The sequence below is a fragment of the Trichinella spiralis genome, assembly GCF_000181795.1.
Source record: "Trichinella spiralis strain ISS 195 chromosome Unknown Scfld2, whole genome shotgun sequence".
NCBI lineage: Eukaryota > Metazoa > Nematoda > Enoplea > Trichinellida > Trichinellidae > Trichinella > Trichinella spiralis.
In genome coordinates, this window is record NW_003526941.1 from 10,996,912 (window position 1) to 11,017,824 (window position 20,913).

The 20,913-nt window shown below is 35.2% G+C and overlaps 5 protein-coding genes across 5 annotated transcripts; 4 read left to right on the plus strand and 1 right to left on the minus strand.

The window, feature by feature from the left end:
• Positions 1 to 233: 233 nt before the first annotated feature.
• Tsp_07833 (conserved hypothetical protein) lies at positions 234 to 1,318 on the plus strand. The gene is made up of 3 exons (XM_003381275.1): positions 234 to 348; positions 441 to 1,030; positions 1,271 to 1,318. Exons 1-3 carry the CDS (start codon positions 234 to 236, stop codon positions 1,316 to 1,318), a joined length of 753 nt encoding a protein of 250 aa, XP_003381323.1.
• Positions 1,319 to 3,402: 2,084 nt separating this feature from the next.
• Tsp_07832 (putative phosphopantetheine adenylyltransferase) lies at positions 3,403 to 3,822 on the minus strand. The gene has a single exon (XM_003381276.1). The coding sequence runs from the start codon at positions 3,820 to 3,822 to the stop codon at positions 3,403 to 3,405; it is 420 nt and encodes a 139-aa protein (XP_003381324.1).
• A 5,050-nt stretch (positions 3,823 to 8,872) lies between these two features.
• On the plus strand, positions 8,873 to 15,180 carry Tsp_07831 (conserved hypothetical protein). Its single transcript, XM_003381277.1, has 8 exons — positions 8,873 to 9,001; positions 9,045 to 9,398; positions 11,630 to 12,103; positions 12,438 to 12,680; positions 13,223 to 13,309; positions 13,628 to 13,741; positions 13,830 to 13,932; positions 15,104 to 15,180. Exons 1-8 carry the CDS (start codon positions 8,873 to 8,875, stop codon positions 15,178 to 15,180), a joined length of 1,581 nt encoding a protein of 526 aa, XP_003381325.1.
• Positions 15,181 to 16,604: 1,424 nt separating this feature from the next.
• Positions 16,605 to 17,962, plus strand: Tsp_07830 (phosphatidylinositol 4,5-biphosphate-dependent ARF1 GTPase-activating protein). Its single transcript, XM_003381278.1, has 4 exons — positions 16,605 to 16,678; positions 16,958 to 17,029; positions 17,490 to 17,666; positions 17,950 to 17,962. The coding sequence occupies exons 1-4, from the start codon at positions 16,605 to 16,607 to the stop codon at positions 17,960 to 17,962; spliced, it is 336 nt and encodes a 111-aa protein (XP_003381326.1).
• On the plus strand, positions 17,959 to 19,842 carry Tsp_07829 (conserved hypothetical protein). The gene is made up of 4 exons (XM_003381279.1): positions 17,959 to 17,971; positions 18,949 to 19,061; positions 19,593 to 19,711; positions 19,815 to 19,842. The coding sequence occupies exons 1-4, from the start codon at positions 17,959 to 17,961 to the stop codon at positions 19,840 to 19,842; spliced, it is 273 nt and encodes a 90-aa protein (XP_003381327.1).
• The last annotated feature ends 1,071 nt before the right edge of the window (positions 19,843 to 20,913 follow it).

Below are 20,913 nucleotides of genomic sequence, written 5' to 3' on the forward strand. Positions count from 1 at the left end.
TTCTGAATCAGCAGCTGAAAGAGTAGTAGCCGACTGTTTTAAATATATTACTGCTGACTGCTTGCAAGTTATTCGCTCGTTTGAGAATGTGCGTGCTAGCTAGCTAGCTAACAACATATGCGTATTATGTAAATTGAAGTTGGGATCAGTTCGGTTGATTGGTGATGTTCAGTGGTAGTTTTATAGCATCGTCAAATCCTCTTCACTATTCTCTCTGCCTCTCATTATGGCAGATGGTACTTTATTTCAAAGGAGTAGTACAATTGAGTTATTCGGTGCCCCAGTGTGATGATCAAAATCGATGCACACAGCACGGTCTGCATGATGAATGTGCTCTCAGTTTTGGCAGTTTTTCTCTTTTGTCCAATCGTTTACAACCTATAACGTCATTGACTAATAAAAATAAATAAGCACCATTGTTAGTATTATTACTTTTGTAGAGGCGAACACGGTTGCCGCCGACTCAGAACCAACAGCGATGGGCTTGCTCCGCATGCAAAATGGTGAAGCTCGTCGTGCCACGTGGCTTTGGCAAAGCAACGGCGATTTGTCCGTCGTCAACTTACCCCAAACAGTGCGAACCGACCATTTGGACAAGCCGTACTATTCGATGAACAATTTGACTGAACCGGACGGTGTGGATTCAGTTGCGTTGTTGAAAATGGAACCCACGCCCAGAGGATGGGTAAAATTGGAAAATGCCAACCGCGTCGCTTCGGTCGAGCCGATGTACACCAGTGCTGAACAGCACGCGGAGGTTCAATCAGCCCGGGGTCCGTTCGAACGGCAACGCCCTCATATGAGAGGTCGAAGACCCTGTCGACCGCCTGCATTGTATACAGGCAGTGCGTGGGACGTGAGACCGACAACCGCTGCTGGTGAACAGCAGCAACTCGCTACGAAGAAGTCAACATATGCACAGTCGTCGGATGTTGTCAAAACGTCCGGCAAGAAATCCGCATTTGTCCGAGGCTTGTGCGATTTGGCGAGCGTTGAACGCCTCAGGCAATGGAAGGCGAAACTGCCATTGGTAAATAGAGGGCGGCAGCAAAAGAATTGCCATACTATTATTACTAATGAACAAAATCATTTGCCTACGCTTTGGTCTTCAAACGTGGAAATACCAAGTGAGTGTTATTTATTTATTTATTTATTTATTTATATGCCTAACTTTTAACTGTTTATTATCAGTGGATGGATAATTTTTTAAATTTGACATATTTTATCACAACACTTTAATTGCAACTTTATTGTAACATTCATTCTATAGCGTATTATCATTTCACTTCTTATCTATCTTTGGTCATCTGTTAGCTGAACAGTTTTGCTGTTCGAGATTTTTCACTTTAACGTTAGCGGTTTCATTTGCTCGTCAATTTCTTTCTTCTTTTTGCTTCAGTTTATCAACTGCTGAAATTCGGGTATTCATTCATATTTTTTTTCACTTGGTCGTAGTGTAATTTTTATTTTTCAAAAATATTTCATTCACTCATCAATAGCTTGCAGTGTAATAAACGTTGCATCTACAAGCTTCATAGGTTATATATTCAACTCTGCTTTAGAAATTAATAACAAATAAAGGTTTGCATTAGATTTTTCTTGGAAGAATGTAAAGCGTAGATATACTATTATCATTATATTAACGTATTCTGGGTAAATTTTGTCACGATCAATTTTAGAAACACACTTTTGAGAGTTTTTTGTTGTTGGTTTTTTAAAGCATTTAATTCTTATCGATGTGGATAGACACACAATTTTCTGCTATGCATCGACCGACATGTTGTATTTTTATTTTTCAACTTTAGCAGCAAAACGACAAATGTGCTGTTTTTGTTTGTGAACAAAAGAGACACGAATTTGATACGAGCAACGTTTATTGATCACATTTTAAGCATGAGCACCAGCTTAGCAGCTGAATGACATGAAAATTGAATTTCAAACATCACTGTGCGCTTTCTCGTTGCTGAAAGCTTTGCCGGGTGGGTGGTTGATTTGCAATAAATGAAATTTCACAATTTTACAATATCAAATATAAAATATTTCTAATTTAGATCAATTTTTCCAATGAAATAATTATCAGAGTTTAGAAAAATTAAAAATTTAATTAAAAGAAAAAGATAAGCGTACATTTTAGTTCATATTGTAATTTTTTTGAAAATTAAGTACATATTGTTGGCCGCCAATGGCAGAGAAATTGACTAGTATTATGCTGCTGCGCATATTAATGAAATTGTTTTCATCACAATCGTTTCTATACATTAGTGTTTTTTTAGTTTTTAATTATATTTTTGTCGTGCACTTATTGGGTTTATACGAGTCGGTGACTTATACAAGCGAAAGGTTTGCAATTGAGACAAATTGAAATGGTGGTGCACGCATAATTTTAAACTGGATAATTTTTTGATTAATTTAAACTTTATTGTTTGTTTTCCTTTTATTTATAAATATTTTGTTTATGAATAATACAGCCTAGTAGGGTAGGGTTAGTTAGTAGTAGTTAGTATTGTTGGATTTGCATTGAATTTTCTTGGCAATTGCTTTTGGTTCAACACTGTTTGCTGCTGTTGATTCAGTGCGGGATGGGGTTCATTTATTCGCTTTCGGTAGTTGTTCTAATCGGTTTAGCATTTGTTGCTCATTTGTTTACTCTCTCTCTCTCTCACCGCTTTTCTTCATGAACGCTTGCCATTTCGACTCTTCATAATCTGCAATCCAGATGCAAATGGCTGTTTTGATGGCCAACGTTGATCAAAATGGGCTTATCCATTTTGCATATGAATCTTGCCCGCATGAGCAATAGCAACAATGTTGAGCTTCTTTAACTCAACTGCCGGAAAATATTGGCAAATTCAACAGTAGCTGGTTGTTCATCAAGACATTTCAAAATGATTTAACTAAACAATATATATTTGACCAATTTGAAATGTTCCGTTTCTTTTCATATTTCTTGGTTTTTCTTAGAGAAACAAGAATGTGGAACTGATTTATTAAAAATAACTAAATAATAAGCGTCTAATATAGTTGTAGCAGTTGGATATTTAATTATTTAACGTAGTTAGTTGCAGCTGATTGTAGAAACATGGTTTTGAGGACATGGCTATATATACATATATAATGGAAGAGTCAGTGTAATTTTTTTTATTTACACAATGCTTTTACCCAAACGAATTTGATCACTCGATTTTATTTATTTCTTTTCACTCTGCCAAGCTCATTTTACGCAATTATTATGTATTTACGGTGAAAATTTGCAATATTTTTCGTTTACATATAGTGTGAGAAATTCTCATTGTGTGTTGTTTGTGTTGTTGCTTACAATTGCTTGAAATCAACGAAATTATATTCCCCTGTGGCCTGTTTCCAGATGTTAAAATGGTGCAGCTGTTTGTTATTGATAATTGCTTAAATTTGCGCAAAACATACAGCGTTTGTTTGTTGTATAAAGCTAAAGAAAACAATCGGTCTAGCCGTTGGCTGTGCTTGCTCAGTGCAGAGAGTGGAAATGCTTGAAAATAAAATTCCTACTGAATGCAATGAAGTGTGGTGATTGGTCATTATTTTGAGACAAGAGAACAAAAAGGACAACCAAGTGTCAGTTTCAGTTAAGATATTATAATTAGCATTGAGCTTTTTTCTCTGGCCGACGATTGACCAATCAACTGAATAATGAACCAACCCCTGTGCACACCGGTCGATCGATGTTTTCCCAACTATGTCACAGAACGTCATAGTGCTTCTATTGAATCGATGCAGAAGTTGTCGTGCCGTCGTTGCTGTTGGATGCGGTGAAATGTTGTACTTTTGAAAGCAGCACTGTTGCATCTTTTTGCTCATCTTTTGCTACTGTTGCTCAAAGTTGGATTTGTTTGTTTGTTTGTTTGTTTGTTATTTTGTGTTGTGGAAATAATTAACAGTAGAAGAAGAAGAGCAGAGAAAAGAAGAAAGAGAATGTCACTTTTGCACGATGTACGAAATTATTTGTCGCTCAGAAATTACACCAGGCGTCCAGCTCGTCGTTTTCAACATCATCCCACCGGTAATCGTTTGTTGTGTAGATGGTGCGGTTGAAGTTCAAAGCTAATAATTTTCAGAGCTTTCACATCTTTTATTTTTGCATTTGGTACAGTAGTCCACCGTTTGCTTTTCTTTCATTCTGTTCACTTTTTCACAACCTTTCGAAACTGGTATATCTAAATTGAGTTGCAGTATTTTGCAAAAGAACTTGCGCAATAATCGATGTTTGCGGTTATTTATGTTTCTTCAAAATTATGTTGCTGTCGTTGTTGTTGTATGTCGCATTATATAACTATGCATAATTGCTAGCGAGCCAGCCTCCAATGCGAAAGTTCACTTTGAAATAAAAAATGGTCGACGCGTTACTCTTTCGGGCAGAACTGTGAATTGAATGGGTGAAATTTGTCAGGGGATTTTTCAAAATTTTATTTCAAATTTATTTTTCTCTTCGCCACATGCTTTTCCTCTCAGCTTGAACGGAGTTATGCTTTAAGAGAGGGGAAAAACACTTTTTAAAATTGAATTAAATGTACAAAGTAGTGGTGGTGGTGATGTTTTGTCGAAGTAAGCAAGCAGCAATTTTCAGAAGGTGACGGTTTTGGTTCTTCGTTCTCAGGATCAGCGTTATGCTTCTTTTTTTTTACTTTTTGCTCTCCTTTATCTCTGTTGAAATTACCATAGAAAAAAGTATACTGTTTGTTTGTCTGCAATGGTAAATTGTTTGTTTCGACATTGATAACGGTCGAACATAAATTATTGAAAATATTATTTATTGAATAATGAATTATGATTGTGAAAAAAGAAGAGATAATTCAAAAGATAACGTGTTCTATTTTATTCAGTGGGTAGTGCATGTGGTAGCATTACATTTTACGAGTTGTTCAATCCTCAGTTTCAATAGAATCAAGTAGCAGTAGCAGGTGCGCTGCCGACGTGTTGTGCTGCATCTTTTTGCCGATTGAAAACTCTCATATTGACATATCATTGCCTAGAGGATGTTTCAGAAATATTTGTTGAATATCTTTATGTAGATAATTTCATCATGTAGCAACGAATGAATGAATGAATGAATGTTCAGTGTAAACTTTTATTTATTACTACTACTCGTTTCATGGTTACAGGTAAAATAGCAAATTGTATTTACGCCCATGTGTAAGAGAGATTGTTAGTTCAGAATGGTTTTGGGTTGTTCTTTTTCAATGGTAAAGCTGCATTTGACGATAATAATACAAAGAAGAGGGGCTGTTTAAAGAAGAGCAGTTTAATATTTGATTGACTGCTCAGTCGGTCTCGGTCGTGCAGCTGTTAAAACCGAAGCAAATTAATTCAACTTGGAAAATGCAGCAATTTGGAAAAATAATTTTTCAACGATACGACCTTATTTTGAAAATTGAATTAAACAAATTGAATCACTTATTTAAACGACACCACAGCTAACCATCAGTTGATGGTTAGCATGTAATTTTTTCCATTTCCAACATGTGGTTCGCTTTTTCTTTTGGTCGTTACATGAATTACTACGAGGCATAATTTTTTTTTATTCTTAGGCAATTTGTTCCACCAATTTACTGAATAATTAGTTAGTTCATGTCGGTTTGTAGAATATTTAATATATTATCAGTTTTAAAAATTCAAATTCTACCCACCACATTCATAGCTAATTATCTCCATCTAGCTGTTAGAACAGAGAAATGGAAAACAGTGTTGTTATTACAGAGATAACAAAATGGAAATAATATATGCTACATTAGATGGGCTAATTTTTTTTTTCTTTGCATATTCTGGTGGAATTTTTGCTTCAGTAAGTTGAACGGAATTGCGTCGCTGTGGCGGCTGTTCAAAAGGAAAGGGAAGAAAAAATCGAAAAGCATTTGCTGATTTTAATCTGCACAAATTAAACTATTGAAAGCGTTTGATGAGAGAGAGAGAAAGTTGAATTTGTTTTCGCAAAGAAGCAGACGTTGGCAAAGCGGTGCTGCTTGTGGATGCTTGCTTGTTTTGCTTATTGCATGCGGTAGAAGCAATTTTCATAAATTGAACCTGCTATTCTTGGCAAGGTCATCCGTTATTATTATTATTATTATTATTCATGCTGTCCAAATGATGGTAGAAGGGCAGACAGTTTGGAAGCAATTTTTCACTTTGGAAAATTAAGCCATGCTTATTCCACTCACTTTGCTGAGATGATTCATTCGATTATGTTTATTTTTAATTTGTTTATTGTTTGTTTGTTTTTTCAGTTTTAAATTTTTAAGCTAAAGTTGAAGGGAGGAAAAAAGCACGAATTGCTGCTGTTATATTTCTTGTGGATATAAAGATATTATATATATAAATCTTTGCGTTCATTCAATTCTGCAGGTTTGATTCTTTTCACAAGCAAAGCTGATCATATTTCTCCACCGTAAACAAAATAATTATTCCCTAGTGAATTAACATTTTCCAAGCACAACTGCTAATTTTTTTTTAATATTCGGCAAAAATATCAATTCTCTCTCTATTGCATATCGATTTCGATAAGTAGTGATTGACGAAACGACACTTGTATTTTCAATGTTCGGGAATAAATTTATTTTAAAAAAAATTCAATTTTTCTCAATAATTTCTTATTGCAAGTATAGTAAATAATATGTATTGTTTTTTTTCATTCGTGGATCATAAAAAATAGACTCTACAGTAATTTCCCATAATAAATCAGTCATTGTGCAGTTATTGCATCCTGTTTTACAATTGGGTCGTCCAGTTCTATGCTGTTCTCTTAATTTTGTATCTTTGCTGCGCACTACTTGATTGTTTACTCATCACTGCAATAAATGCTGTTCTGCATTCTGTATCCGGATTTTCGGTGGGGTTTAATTGCAAACATTATAGCTGGCTAGCTAACTGTAGCTGAACAACATTTATTACCATACTCATTTCACCTCCCAACCTCTTTCCCTCTCTCTCTCTCTGATCATGGTTTTCAATTTTGACATCTGTCATCGATTTTATGGCAGTTTCTTTCTTTTCCTTTTCAGCAATAAACATTCTTGAAATATTTTTCTGATGAATCATTAAATTGTTTTGGTTTTTCTTTTTCAATACTTGTAGAAAAAATTGAACACTGTACTTTTTATCTTGCTTTATATCTTTCTTCACTTGTGTAGATTTTTATTTATTTCAAAAAAAAGATCTGCTTAAATACTTTTGATGAATTTCCTTGTGCACTTCAAAAAATGGATATAAATTTGCAAATTAATAAAAGTTAACAGGTTATTACAAATTGATGTTATTTTTTTCGTATATATTTTTCTTCTGCTGACAATAGAAACTTTAATCGGCTTGATTTATATTTAATGGCGCAAGCATTTTTGGGGACAGTTGGTTTACTAATCGGTATCTATTTGAAATTTTGCAATTTTTCTGAAAAGTCGTCATCCATCATTTTTTACAGTGAGATGAATGAAGATAAGTTGCATTACAACATTTGTTTTTTTTTGAATTTATTATTTCTTCTTTGTGCTGATGTGCAGATTTTAATTTGTCAAAATTAGTTTGTTGGTAAAATGGACGTTTCAATTATCTTACTTGATCAAGCAAGTACTCGAGGTGACGAACGTTGTGTTGTATGTATATATTATCATCATCATTGCAACTTTTTTGATCGGAAATAGTGATTTGATTGATTTTCCAAGCTTGCTTATGCTGGCATTACAGAGCAAGGAAAAGCGAAGAGTTGGGAGTGAGATCTTTTTGATTTCCGCTTTTGGTTTTTTTTCTTGACACCGATGATGTAGTATATTTTGATCCTAGTCGAAGGTCAACCGGATTCTTGCGCATGCATGGCACACTAGCCGGAGCTTCAATTGGCCAGATGCATGATCATGAGCGCCATCTGGCGTTGGTCAAGCAGCTGTGTGATCGAAGGCCGTTCGGCTCGTACGGGAAATATTTGCCACGTTGTGCTTTTCGCATAAAATGAGGAAAAAAGCAATGTGTTTTATCATAGAATGATGAATGCTTTTCTTCTCTTTCTCTTGCTCGCATGCTTGCAGTGTACAGTTGGGCGAGTGGTGTTGTATGAAATAATAAGACGAGTTAAAGTGCTTCATGATTCGTATTATTTTTTCTTCTCTTATATATATCTATATATTGGGTGGGGTTTGTGAACGATGATGCTTGACCAACCAGTGAACCAACCAGTCACCTGCTATCGGTTGGTTATCTCAGCTAGTTGTTGTTTGCTTTACTGATCGTGTACAACTAACCAACGAGGTCGGGCCAACGACCATCATCACCGACAGTCGAGCTAACAAGCAGCAACTGGAAGCGAACTTAGCTAGTAGTCGCTTTTTCTGTTTATATCTATAGGCTGAATATCTCTCTTTCTCTCTCACTCTCTTTACTGACTTGACCAACGCTGGTGTTTGAAAAATCCAACAGCTATCTCTTTAAAAGTGGGGGAAGAGAGAAATAGAAACATGTGTGACATGTGCAAGCAGGCGCGCACAACTGCTGATTGTCATCTACGCATCCTTCTTCTGATTATTTTACTTTTTGCTTCTTCTCTCTAGCTGCTCGGCTATATGGAATTGATTTGACTTTTGATGACTATGATGATGATGATGTTCATTTACAATTTTTTCTTTTTTCTTCTCAAATAATAATAATTAAGGATCAATTTAAATAATGTTTTATTGATTATTTTTTTATACAACAAAATATGGATGAATAAAAAGTTTATTTGATTTACAGGTCGACACAGTGCAGCTTCGATGGGTGAAGAGGGAAATTATGATGTACCGGTAACTCCGAATCGTTTGGAAGCCACGACAACTGAAAAGGAAGAAGCTTGCCTCCGAAGTGCTCGCTTGGTGAACGCATGTGCTTATTACAACAACAAAAACAACAACAGTCAGTGGCAAGAGGCCAAGCGGCATGCGGCCCATACTCGGCAGGCAAGTGCTCCACTACTGGTCGATGTGCTGACCTGAAGAACAGTTCGACAAAGGTTCGGCTCATCTCCATTTTTCCTGTTTTGCTCCTCTTTTCAGGGTCAAGCGGTGGAGTCGGCCACGAGCAGCAACAGCAGCGTTGGTGACCCGTCGCTGTTGCAGCAGAGTCGTTGCTGCTACTTCGTGCCCAGCTATGCGTCCGAGCCGCGTTCTTCGGCTTACGACAACGCCGAAACGTTGATGGCGACGAGAAAAATCCACTGCGCAGCTTCGACTGGTGAACGTCGTCCTCAGCTGCTCGAACATCATCATTCTGCCCAACTGCATCACCACCACCACCACCAAGCATCATATCAGCAACAATCGCAAAAATCGAATTTATACAGACAAGATAGTGGAAGGCTACCACCACCCAGTCGACTTGTCGCTTTTGGAGGAGTTCCAAACAGCACTGTGAGTATTCGGATTGTTTTTTCTTTGATTTTAATTAATTTCATGCATGATAAAACTGAAAATCTACTACTACTACTACTGGCACTAGTGAATTTTTCTTTTTACTATTTTTATTTTCTAAAAACAGTTTATCTGCAATAAATAGTTCTCCAATTTGGGATATGCAGGCAGCTTGCCATCGCTCGTATTTTATTTACATTTTCTGTCGACGCATATGAGTTGTCGAAAAGTAATCATTAGCGATGGATATGATGATGGTCTTGGAAACTTAATTGCGCGTTGTGCAATTTTAACTAGCTTTTATACTTTCGGTGATCAATAAGAAGAATTTAATTCAACGTCTTCTTATCATCTGTCTGTCTGTTTGTCTGTGTCTGTGTTTGCTATTCTTATGGAATTGAACGAATTATCTACCCAACGTACAATTATGATTACTCAACTCAGCAAATATATCTCGTCGTCTTCTGCTTATTTTACTTGTCACTTTTATTATGCTTGCTACTAATGTAGTGTCTTTTGTGAAATGAATTCTTCCAATCGGTTGATGTAATGCTGTTTATTAATTAAGCTTGTAGACTTTTTTCAATTTTCATTAATTTTTTCAATAATATAACAACGAAATTGATTATGATAATTGTTGAGATAAATACATTTAAATATTGCCTTCAATTTTCAGCAATGAAGGAAGTAATAATTACAAGAAAAAACAGTATGCAACATCATTTTTTGGGGGATTTTGTTTAATTTTAAAATGGATTTTCCAAAAGGTACATTTATTCGTTTGTTTGTATTCATTACTATTCAGTAATTTTTTTTATAATTGATGTATATAATGTAGCAAAATTATCCATAATTGCATACTATCATAATTCAAGTGAACCCTGATTGCGGTTGTTTTTTTTCCATTTCAAGCATACCAGTAATGCTGGTTGCTGATGCTGACAGTTTTGGTTGTAGGGGATAGCAAATAGTCGGTTTCAGTCAATTGATTTCATTTCATTGTGAAACCAATAATAAAATTTCATCATTTTTTCTGTTCAAGCAATTACAAAAAAGTTCAGTGCATTATGCTTTCATTCAAATCATGAAGTTATTTATTTTTTACTTTTATTTTTACAAAAAGGAGGAAAACCTTGAATTCTTTTTTTGTAATTCTTGAAAGTGAACCAACCCCAACAGCTCCCGCCGAGTCTTTTTCAACATTGACCTTCAAGCTTAATGTATTATGTATCTCATGAGTAGGCACAAACACAAAGTCACAATAGAATGGAATCAAGTCATTCAACTGTGCGTTTCGAAGAAAACGAACCCAGTGAACAAACAACATTTCATTGTTTATACTGAACATTATTACCAAAAAATAAGCATAGAACGTGCACGACATTTGTATTCATCACGTGAATGAATGCTACAAAAAAGAATACTTTTTTCTTTGAAACAATTCTTGCATATTTAAAAATATCCATTATTATATATGTTAGAGTGGACGTGTTTTCTTTTTTTTTGTTAAAATTGTTTCAAAGTGCATGTAGTTGGCAATTTTATCATTCATTATCCACCATAGCCGTAATTTGGAGAAAAATAGCTTGAAATGAAAATTGCCCATTACTAAGAACAAGAATGCAGCTACTACGCTGCTGTTGCTGCTGCTGCTGCTGCAGCTGGTGTTGTTGTTGCTGTATATTTATCAGTTTGTTTCAATGTTTGAGAATAATTAATTTTCTTATGTTCAAATTTTTCAAATCATGATCTCAAAAGCGCATAAGAATGACTATCTGAAAAATAATTTTCATTGTTGTTTGTGGAAATTTCATAAATATTAATCCATTTTTGCTTCAACCATTGGCGGCGAATTCTTTCTCCTCTGCTGGCAGATTGGCCATAAATATAATAGAATGACAGCAGCATAAATTCTTTACACTCTTTTCCAATTTTGCTTTTCTGTTTCATTTTGTCATCTCATTCATCATCTTAAGCAGTGGATGCTTTTTTTTCCAAGCAACGTGCATCTTAACAAACACTTTGTTGTTTTGCTTGTTGTTGTTGCTAATAATATTTCAATAGATTGTGATCGATTTTTGACACCTTTTTGTTTCAAAACTTAAACAGCGCTGAAAACAATTTTACACATTGTGTATTAAAAATTAGACAAAATATCTTTTATTTTTTATTTTTTGTATTGTATGATGAAAAAATTAATCCGAGAATTGAAATATTGATTGTCGTTGCAGGATCACAAAAATTTGGTTAAGCCTTCTGCGTTTCGTCCGGTTCAGTCTACTGTATGGCAGACAGTCAGGGCGGCGCCGGTAGAAGCCGTAGTTAGCTTGGATAATACGAAAAGCTCATCGGCAAACCCAGTAGCACCGTTGCGATTTCCAGTTGGCGATGTGGAAAAGAGCAGCAGTAGCCCGGCAGATCACCACCCCCATCATTATCCACAACAACAACAACAACAAGCCGGTGATGCATTGACCAGGGTGTTTGTAAGCACAGCAGCGACGTTCATTGCCAAGCCGAACGTGCGCAACGGTTTCGGCAATTCCACGTCACCTCGTCTATCTGAGATCAATGGTGGCGATGTTGTTCCATCGGCTGAAGCAACGGAAAACAGTAATCAAATGATGCACCACACATCCAATTCGTGCAATCGACCGGACAGAATACGTGTCATACCGGTTGAAGAATACGACACAGAGCACGGTGTAAGTTCTATGTTGCAAATTACATTATATGCATATTAAGCAAGCATGCATGCGTGCGCGCGTGCTGTTTTGCAATTGCTATTTTGAACGACTTCACTGGGAGCAATAAGTCAGTCATTATTTTCACCCGATATATCTATCCATCTACGCGCGATCAGTGATAAATTTTGCAAACTGATGTCATTTACTTGTATAAATTGCTTTGTTTTAATTGATTTTTTCCACATCTTGCGACAAATTTAAAGTAATATTCCAATTGCAGTGTTTCCATCAGTTAGTCAGTCAGTCTTTTCTTGTTTTTCTTGCCTGTTTGAAAAATATAGCTCTGTTTTAGTCACAAACACAGAAAGTTTTGTCCGGATTGTCGTCACCGATGAAAAATTCTCGTAAGGAGATGTACGAACAAGCAGCTGGTATGTTGTCCAGCTATGCGTATAATTCTCAACCAAGTTTGGCCGGTGCTGAACATGGAAATGGTCATTCCCAACACAGACACAGTGCCTCTCGGAGCAGTCGCAATTCGTCCGGCATTCAAGTTACGCCATCTCCTTCAGATTCAGTAGTAACAGAGCTTGAGGTAAGTAAATTGCACTTACACATCACTTTTTTTAATATACAATAATCATTGCATTCACCTACGGACAACAATACTCATTAATAATAACCAACATATATTTGCAAGATGCAGATGTAAATTTTTTAAAAATAATTTTCTTCAAAAGTACAGTAAGGTGCATAAAAGATGCATTGCATTTGTTATTTGTTGAGTGCAAAGTTTTCGATTTAATGACAAATTCAGTTGTGCATTGACCGATGAAATGAAACTCTAATAGAAGCGTGGTAATTGATTATCTGTTTGAAATACTGTAGCAGTTTTTAATTCATTCATTATCACTTTTGAGTACTGTTGATTGCACTTTACTCCATCATATTGAATCCAAGTTTTTGATATTTCAACAATACTGCCTCTACTTCAATATTCTATGTGTAGTTTTGGACATTTGAGAATTTAACTGTTAAGTAACAGTTCAGTTATCATTCTCTGCTCGTGAGCAATTTCGTTTTGTTTTTTTTTGTAATTTCGAATTGTCTGTTGTGTTATTTTTAATTTCTTTTTAGACGGCTCTTCGAGAAAAAGATGCGGAAATTTTAAATCTTAGAACAACTATGGAACGAAATGAAGAAGTGATAATTCAAGTATATCAAGTAAAAAAAGACGATGGCCAATTTGAAGTTGTGAATTTGTATATATATATATTAATTGGTTTTTTTATTATAATAAAGGAAAAAGAGGAACGGTGGAATGAGAAATTACGCGAATGGGGAAGTCGTTTGCAGGCTGCGGTTCGCAATGAACAAAAACTACTCTCTCAAGTCCACTATATGCAAGACGAACGTAGCGATTTTCAAGAAAAAATCAACAGTCTAGTCGCCGAAAAGCAGGGCCTACAGAAAAAAGTGATAATCAAGCACAAAGTGATAAAACGTAGTCTGTAATTGTTGTAATGGTTGTCGTTATTTCAGATCCGCCAACTGGAAAAGGAGATGTTTGAATTGCGTGGACGTTTGAACGCTAAAGTGAAACAGTGGAGTGTCTGCCAGAAATGCTCAAACGTTTTTCTGCCACAACAGAATCAAGTACGTGTTACGTAATGATATAATTTATTTGACTGCAGAAGCGAACAAAGAAGAAAACAAAAGCATTGTTTTTTCTTTTCTTTTGTAGGTAGAATCAGGATCACCACATTCGACTGATATGCTGCGCAGCGAGTTGGACGCTTTGCGTTTGGAAGTTACTGAAATTCGTCATTCACTGCAGGGTCAAGTCGGTTAGAAAGATTTTTTCAAAACATTCATTCATTCATTCATTCATTCATCCTATTTGCCCAGATACATCAGCAAAACGTATCTCATCATGTACAAAGCCAATAGGCGATTCTTATTTCGCGCTCAAACCTTCTTTCACATATTCTATTCCATCCAAATTCATTAATATTTGTTGTGATGCTTATTTCTTTTTTTTTGTTTTTTTTCTGTTTCAAAGTAACTCGTGTTGAATGAAGAAAATATGCGTAATCAACTTCAGTTCAACAAAACAACCGCAATCACAGTTATTCAAATGGTAGTAAATTTTTTTCCACATTATTGTTTTTGTTCTCTTCTGTCTGATGATGATGATGATGATATACCATGACGACGTCATTTTGCTGAATGCAATGTTGTTCCATTCAAATCCAAAAGCGATACACTTCGCAGAAAGCTCTGTTGATTATGACCAAGCAATTATTATACAACTATTCGCTAATGAACAAATGTAGTTTACTGCACTGCGGCATTTTTTCATTTTTCGCGCTCCATTTCAACAAATACCTACCAGATGAACATTACAATACGCAGGCAATAGGATCCAATTAACAACCAATTTTACATTTCTTTGTGTATCTACGTCTGTGCCGAGCATCATTACCAACATTCCTGCTTCCACCAGTATTGTTTTCCATTGATGACGCATTTGTTCTAGATATTTTTCACTTACAGAAATACAGAATAAAAAAATAGCATAGAGAGAAAATAAAGCAGATAAAATAAAGTAAAAAATTATTATAATATCAAGTTAAAGGATATTTCAAAAATAAAATTGTGCAAAAATAATTGATCATCAAAAAAAATACAGTAATATACAGTAATGGATTGATTGCCAAATCATCGATAAGAAGGTTACAAAGTAACAGACCAATCAGAGAAAAGCAAATGTTGTACACGTGGTTAATAATAAATAGTTCATTTCAGTGGTGTTCGATTAACGGTAACGGTGCGTAGCTAACGTGCAAGTGAAAAAACTGTATTCAGGTAAAAATTTAATTTTAAAACTTATCTCCTCATGTTTTTTTGCAAGAACCCAAGTAAATTTAAGTCTTCATGTAGGTAGGTTTGTTTCATTTAAATATTCACATAAATTGAAAAACAAGACAAAATTCTCAATTATGTAAATATATATAGTTCAACCGGGAGTGGTTTCAAAAAAACTGATATTTCAATTTGTTATGAAACTCAAGCGTCTAGATACAACTGAATGAACTGTACACTATTTTCAATTTTTCAATTTCCACTTGAGTATGGCGTTGAATTTCATTTTGAACACTGCTACTACAATTCGAATTGCGATTAGTGTTATCTATTATTCAAATAAGGAAAATATTGTTTTTCATTTAATTTATTTAACTTTATTATTACATTATATTACTTTTCAAATTTTACATCATCAGAAGAAAGATTAGGTAAATTAAATTTTCTGTTTGGTTAATTTTGTTGGTCAACTCGCGCAGCTTAGGGTGCTTATATTCTGGTGAAAAGCGTTATGTGATGAGTTCCATTTATGTAGGCCATTTTTGAATTTTCAAATCTCAAATACAGAAATGCGATGGCGTGTTTTGTATAAGTCAATGTTTTTGTTATGGCATTTTTTGTCCGATAGTTTATATTTTGACTGAATTGTTGTAAATGTCGAGGTCATTTTTGAATTTTCAAATAACTGTCATTGATTGTTTTCAATTTGCCACTCTATGCGAATTGCTTCTTCTGATCATTACTTTTTCTCTCTTTCTACAAATTAGTATTTTTGCGATGAGAATTGCTTTTATTTTTCGCAAGGCAACAATTAAATTTTCTCCCAAACAGAGTGCATTAGTTAAGTAAACAAAGGGCAATAAAAATGTGCACGAGTGATATTTATCAGCAGCAATGAATAAAATGAAAATTTGCATGCGAGTTCATTTACTTTATTGACATATTGGAAATAATATTAGTTTGACTTCGTTCGTGGCTGGATGCGCAGTGGTTTGATTGTAAAACAAACTGAAAACTACCAACACTAAGCGCCAAACAATTCATTTACTTTCTCATCATTATTGTTTTTTTTGAATAATTTCTGAAAAATAATTTTTCAATCAACATCCAAAGACAATGAGCATCAACAATGAGAAGACAATGCATTTAGCAGTAAGTGGCAGTTTTTTTCATTTTTAAGTCGTAATCACACTTAACAGTGCAATCGAGAATCGATAATGAGCATAATTTTCCAATATAGGTGAGAATGGAATAGAATGAGATTTGTTGAAATGTCATTATTAGAATATGGTCTTTCTATAATCACTTTTGCAGCAGCTGACATGCACGTTCAGTTGACCACAAGCAAGCTTTTGCCCGAAAATTGCTCACTTTAAGTTAGCTTCATTTGAACTACCTGGTTTTCTCCTGACTTAAGAATATTTTCAGGCATACGTAGGTGTGTTTTGTTTAAGTCAATATTTTTGTTATGGCGATTTTTGTCAGATAGTTTATATTTTGACTGAATTCTAAATGTCAATGTCATTTCTGAATTTTCATACAGTCCTCATTAGTAGAATGTAGCAGTCTTATTGATATTGTATCGCGGCATAGGTTAGAATTGATCTTCGGCAAGAAGTTCTAACGCACTGAAACCGGTTTCCAGCGCTGCGCTATGCAAATAACGATCTCCATAAAGGTGCCTTATCGTCGATTAGGGTGCACTCGTTCGTTTGACGTACCTGGCAAGTGGTAGCGCCGTAAAACGTTCTCTCAATTCATGACGTTAAATAATTGCTGAAGACGATTTTTAATTGCTGAAAAGTAATTCCTCCTTCTTTCTACTTGAGTTACTTTTCTACAAACCATTTGTATACTCATTTTCTAAATAATTATCTTTTAATTAAAAAGTAGTTAATTATTATATTTCAAAATACATCTTTTAATTTGTTGTTACTTTCACTACGTGATGAAGCGAGAACATTTTTGATTTAATATTTAAAATTTTTACAGATATGAACAATGAAGAATAAAAGTGAATACGCAGTCGACACGAATCAAAACGCAGACGGTACGAAGCAGAACAATAGAAGAGAAAAGGTATGCGTGGTTTCTTGTTCGTCTTGATTCTGTAAGACTGAATTCGAAAGGGTGCAGTTATATCTATGTTAAATTAAGTTATTTAAGCATGTTATATGTAAATTGTAAGTAAGATGTTCTTCAATGTGAAATTCCATCTTTTGACTTTTATATTATGTTGAGACTAAGTAAGAAGTCATCTTTAGTAAGTATTTTTATCGCCCCTAAGTTTCTGTCCATAAAAGAACATCAGCATCTATCGAAAATTACTTTTTCATAAGCAAAAATAACGTTCACTTGCAAACGATTCACTTGAAAGTGTCTTTTTGTATAAGAAATCAACTTCCATTTATGTAGAGCATTTTTGAATTTTCAAATCTAAAATTCAAACATGCGAAGGCGTGTTATGACTAAGTTAGTGTTTTTGTTATGGCGTTTTCTGCCAGATAGTTTACATTTTGACTGATTTGTAAACGTTAAGGTCATTGTTGAATTTTCAAAGTGAACAGTGCATTTCTCCTGGTCATACTGTATCGTGGCATAGGTTAGAGTTTATCGTCAGTAAGAAGTTCCAATGCACAAAAACCGGTTTCCAACGCTGCTCTATGCAAATAACGATCGCCATAAAAGGTGCCTTATCGTCAGTTAGGGTGCACTCGTTCGTTTGACTTACGTGGCAAGTGGTAGCGTTGTGAAACGTTCTCTGATTTCATGACGCTAAATAGTTCCTGAAATCGATTTTTAGTTGCTGAAAAGTAATTCCTCCTTCTTTCTACTTGCGTTTCCTTTCTTAAAAATATTTTGTACATATTTTCTGAACGTTACCGCTTAAGTAAAATTAGTTAATTAGTAAATTTGAAAATTCAATTTTCAATTTGTTGTTACTTTTACTACGTGATGAAGCGAGAACATTTTTGATTTAATGTTTAACATTTTTACAGATATGAACAATGAAGAAAGAAAGTAAAAACGCTGTCGACACGAAGCGAAACGCGGACAGCACGAAATAGAACAATAAAAGAGAAAAAGTATGTGCGGTTTCTTGTTTGTCTTGATTCTGTAAGACTGAATTCGAAAGGGTGAAGTTATTCCTATGTTAAATTAAGTTACTTAAACGTGCTGTAAGTAAGATATTTTTCACTGCGAAATTCCAAATTTCGACTTTCATGTTGAGACTAGGTAAGAATTCATCTTTAGAAAGTATTTCTATCGTCCTTAAACTACTTTTATTACTGCAAGAATTGTTTCTGTCCATAAAAGAACATCAGCATCTATCGCAAATCATTTTTTCATAAGCAAAAATAACGTTCACTTGCAAACGATTCACCTGAAAGTGTCCTTTTGTATAAGAAATCAATTTCCATTTATGTAGGGCATTTTTGAATTTTCAAATCTAAAATTCAAACATGCGAAGGCGTGTTACGACTAAGTTAGTGTTTTTGTTATGGCGTTTTCTGCCAGATAGTTTACATTTTGACTGATTTGTAAACGTTAAGGTCATTGTTGAATTTTCAAAGTGAACAGTGCATTTCTCCTGGTCATACTGTATCGCGGCATAGGTTAGAGTTTATCGTCAATAAGAAGTTCCAATGCACAAAAACCGGTTTCCAACTCTGCTCTATGCAAATAACGATCGCCATAAAAGGTGCCTTATCGTCAGTTAGGGTGCACTCGTTCGTTTGACTTACGTGGCAAGTCGTAGCGTCGTGAAACGTTCTGTTAGTTTATTTACGGCGTTTCGTTTTTAATTGTTGAAAGTATTCCATATTTCTCTTTCTGTTGCTTTTATTTTCGAAACTCTCGTTATAATCATTTTGTTAACGTTATTTTTAATTGAAAATCAGTTACTTCTTCTATTTGAAAATTCATTGTTCAGTTTTTCAATTTTGCTATGTGATAAAGCGACAAAATTTTTGACTTAACATTTAACATTCTTATAGATATGAACAATGAAGAAAAGAAAAAGCGAAAACATGGGCGACTCGTTGAGCAGATCGCGGACGGCATGAAACGGATCGCGGACGACACGAAGCAGAACAAGAAAAGACAAAAGGTATATGTGGTTTCCCGTGGGTCCCTATTCTGTAGGTCTGGGCTAGGGATACTTCGAAAGGGTGAAGTTATCCCATAGTTTTAATTAAGTTAAAGGCAAACCTACATGGCTGAGTTTTGAATTAATGCAGTACTTGGTCTTTCACGCAGCAAAATTTACGTATGCAATTGCTTTCCTGTGTCGGTTTAATTTTTGATTATTTTGTAGTTTTTGTTTTTCTTTTCTTACAGAGTTTGATTTTGAACATTTTTCAAAGCAAATTCTTTTTATTTTTGAATTTATTTTTTCTATTCATTCAAACTTTATTTTTCCCTTCTTTATTATATACATTTGATTTTTCAATTCCTCTCATTATTTCTTTTGATTCCTTTTTATTTTCACTTTTTTTCTTCTTGTATTGTACATTTTATTGTTTTTTGTTCAATTTATTTTTCCAAATATTTTTTCTATAATTCTTTTATTGTGAATTTAATTTTGTAAAAACTCTGACACATGGAAAGCATTGCATACAAATACGTAAACACGTAATAGACCGTAATGCACATGGAGAAGAAAGAAGAAAAGTGGAGTAAGTCACGAGCGAATGAACGGATGGTGGATAGGTTGGATCGAATCAGTTGTTGGTCAATTGCGTTCGTTGCTGAACTGAGGTAAGTTTCGACACGTTGGAGAAGATACGATGTGCCGAAGTCGAGCGTGAAAGGTTCTTCATTACAAAGACACAATGAATAAAATATGTTACCATGTTCACAGACGTAACAAAAGGCCAATGCTGCGTTAATTTATAACGATGATGCTCATGTAGGATTAGTTAAAAAGGGGAAAATCATGTTTGCCATTACTAGTTGCCAGCCAGGAATATTAATTAGCTTATAGGAACAAGAACAAAATAGTTAAAATGGGGAAAATAAAATTAATACACGTAACGCAAGTACAATTAATAATGTATATAAAAGTAAGAAAAAATAAGTTTTTTCTTTTAATATAAACTAAGAACAATGCAACAACAACAACAATTCTTTATTAATGAAACGTTTTATTTTTCACAAAAAGTTTTTTTGTAATAAATGTACAATGTAATACAAACAAACAGATAAAGTCTGGCATAAATGAGTTCTGCGAAATGGCAAACATGCCGGAAATGGGACTTGAAATATTTAATGCAGGTGGAGAATGGAGAGACCAAAAAATGGGCCCCATCCTGGAGCGTGAAGCTCCCTTCCCTTAGACAAGGGAGAGTGCAAACTCTTCCTTGCTCTTTGGGCAGGCAGAGCGCACGCTCCTCTTCCCTGGAGCGGGGAAAGCCTAGGCTTTCCGCGCTGAAGAGGTGGGTGAGACTTTGTTGTTTCACCTGCCTCAGATGTGCGGGGAGTTTAGTGTTTTTCCCCGCTCCAAGGGGAGGGGAGATAGTGCGTTTTTTGCCTGCCCAACAGAGTGGGGGAGATTTCGCATTTTTCCTTGTCTTTAAGGGGAGGAGATTCGCGCTTTCCATTTTAAAAATTCAATGCTAAAGGAGATCACTGTTATTCGTGTTTTTTTAAATTTTTTTTAAAAAAAAAGTTTTTGGTTGCGGTGGGGACCTGCCCCCCTAGCTCTCCTGCCCCGTATTGTCCCCCCCACCAAGCCCTGCCCCGGAGACCCCCACGGCCTCATCGCCTCTAAGTTCCCGTGCCAGCCTTCACGACTTTTTCCAAGATGACCCTGTCGGATCAGGGAACCCGATCCGCCGAAGACGTAGTCCCGCACCAGATGGCGTGCGCTGTTAAGTGAATGCAAATTATCACACTGGCTCTGTGCTCTATGTATCCCTCATGCACATCAAATTGCCGTCACACCTGACACTCAATATTAC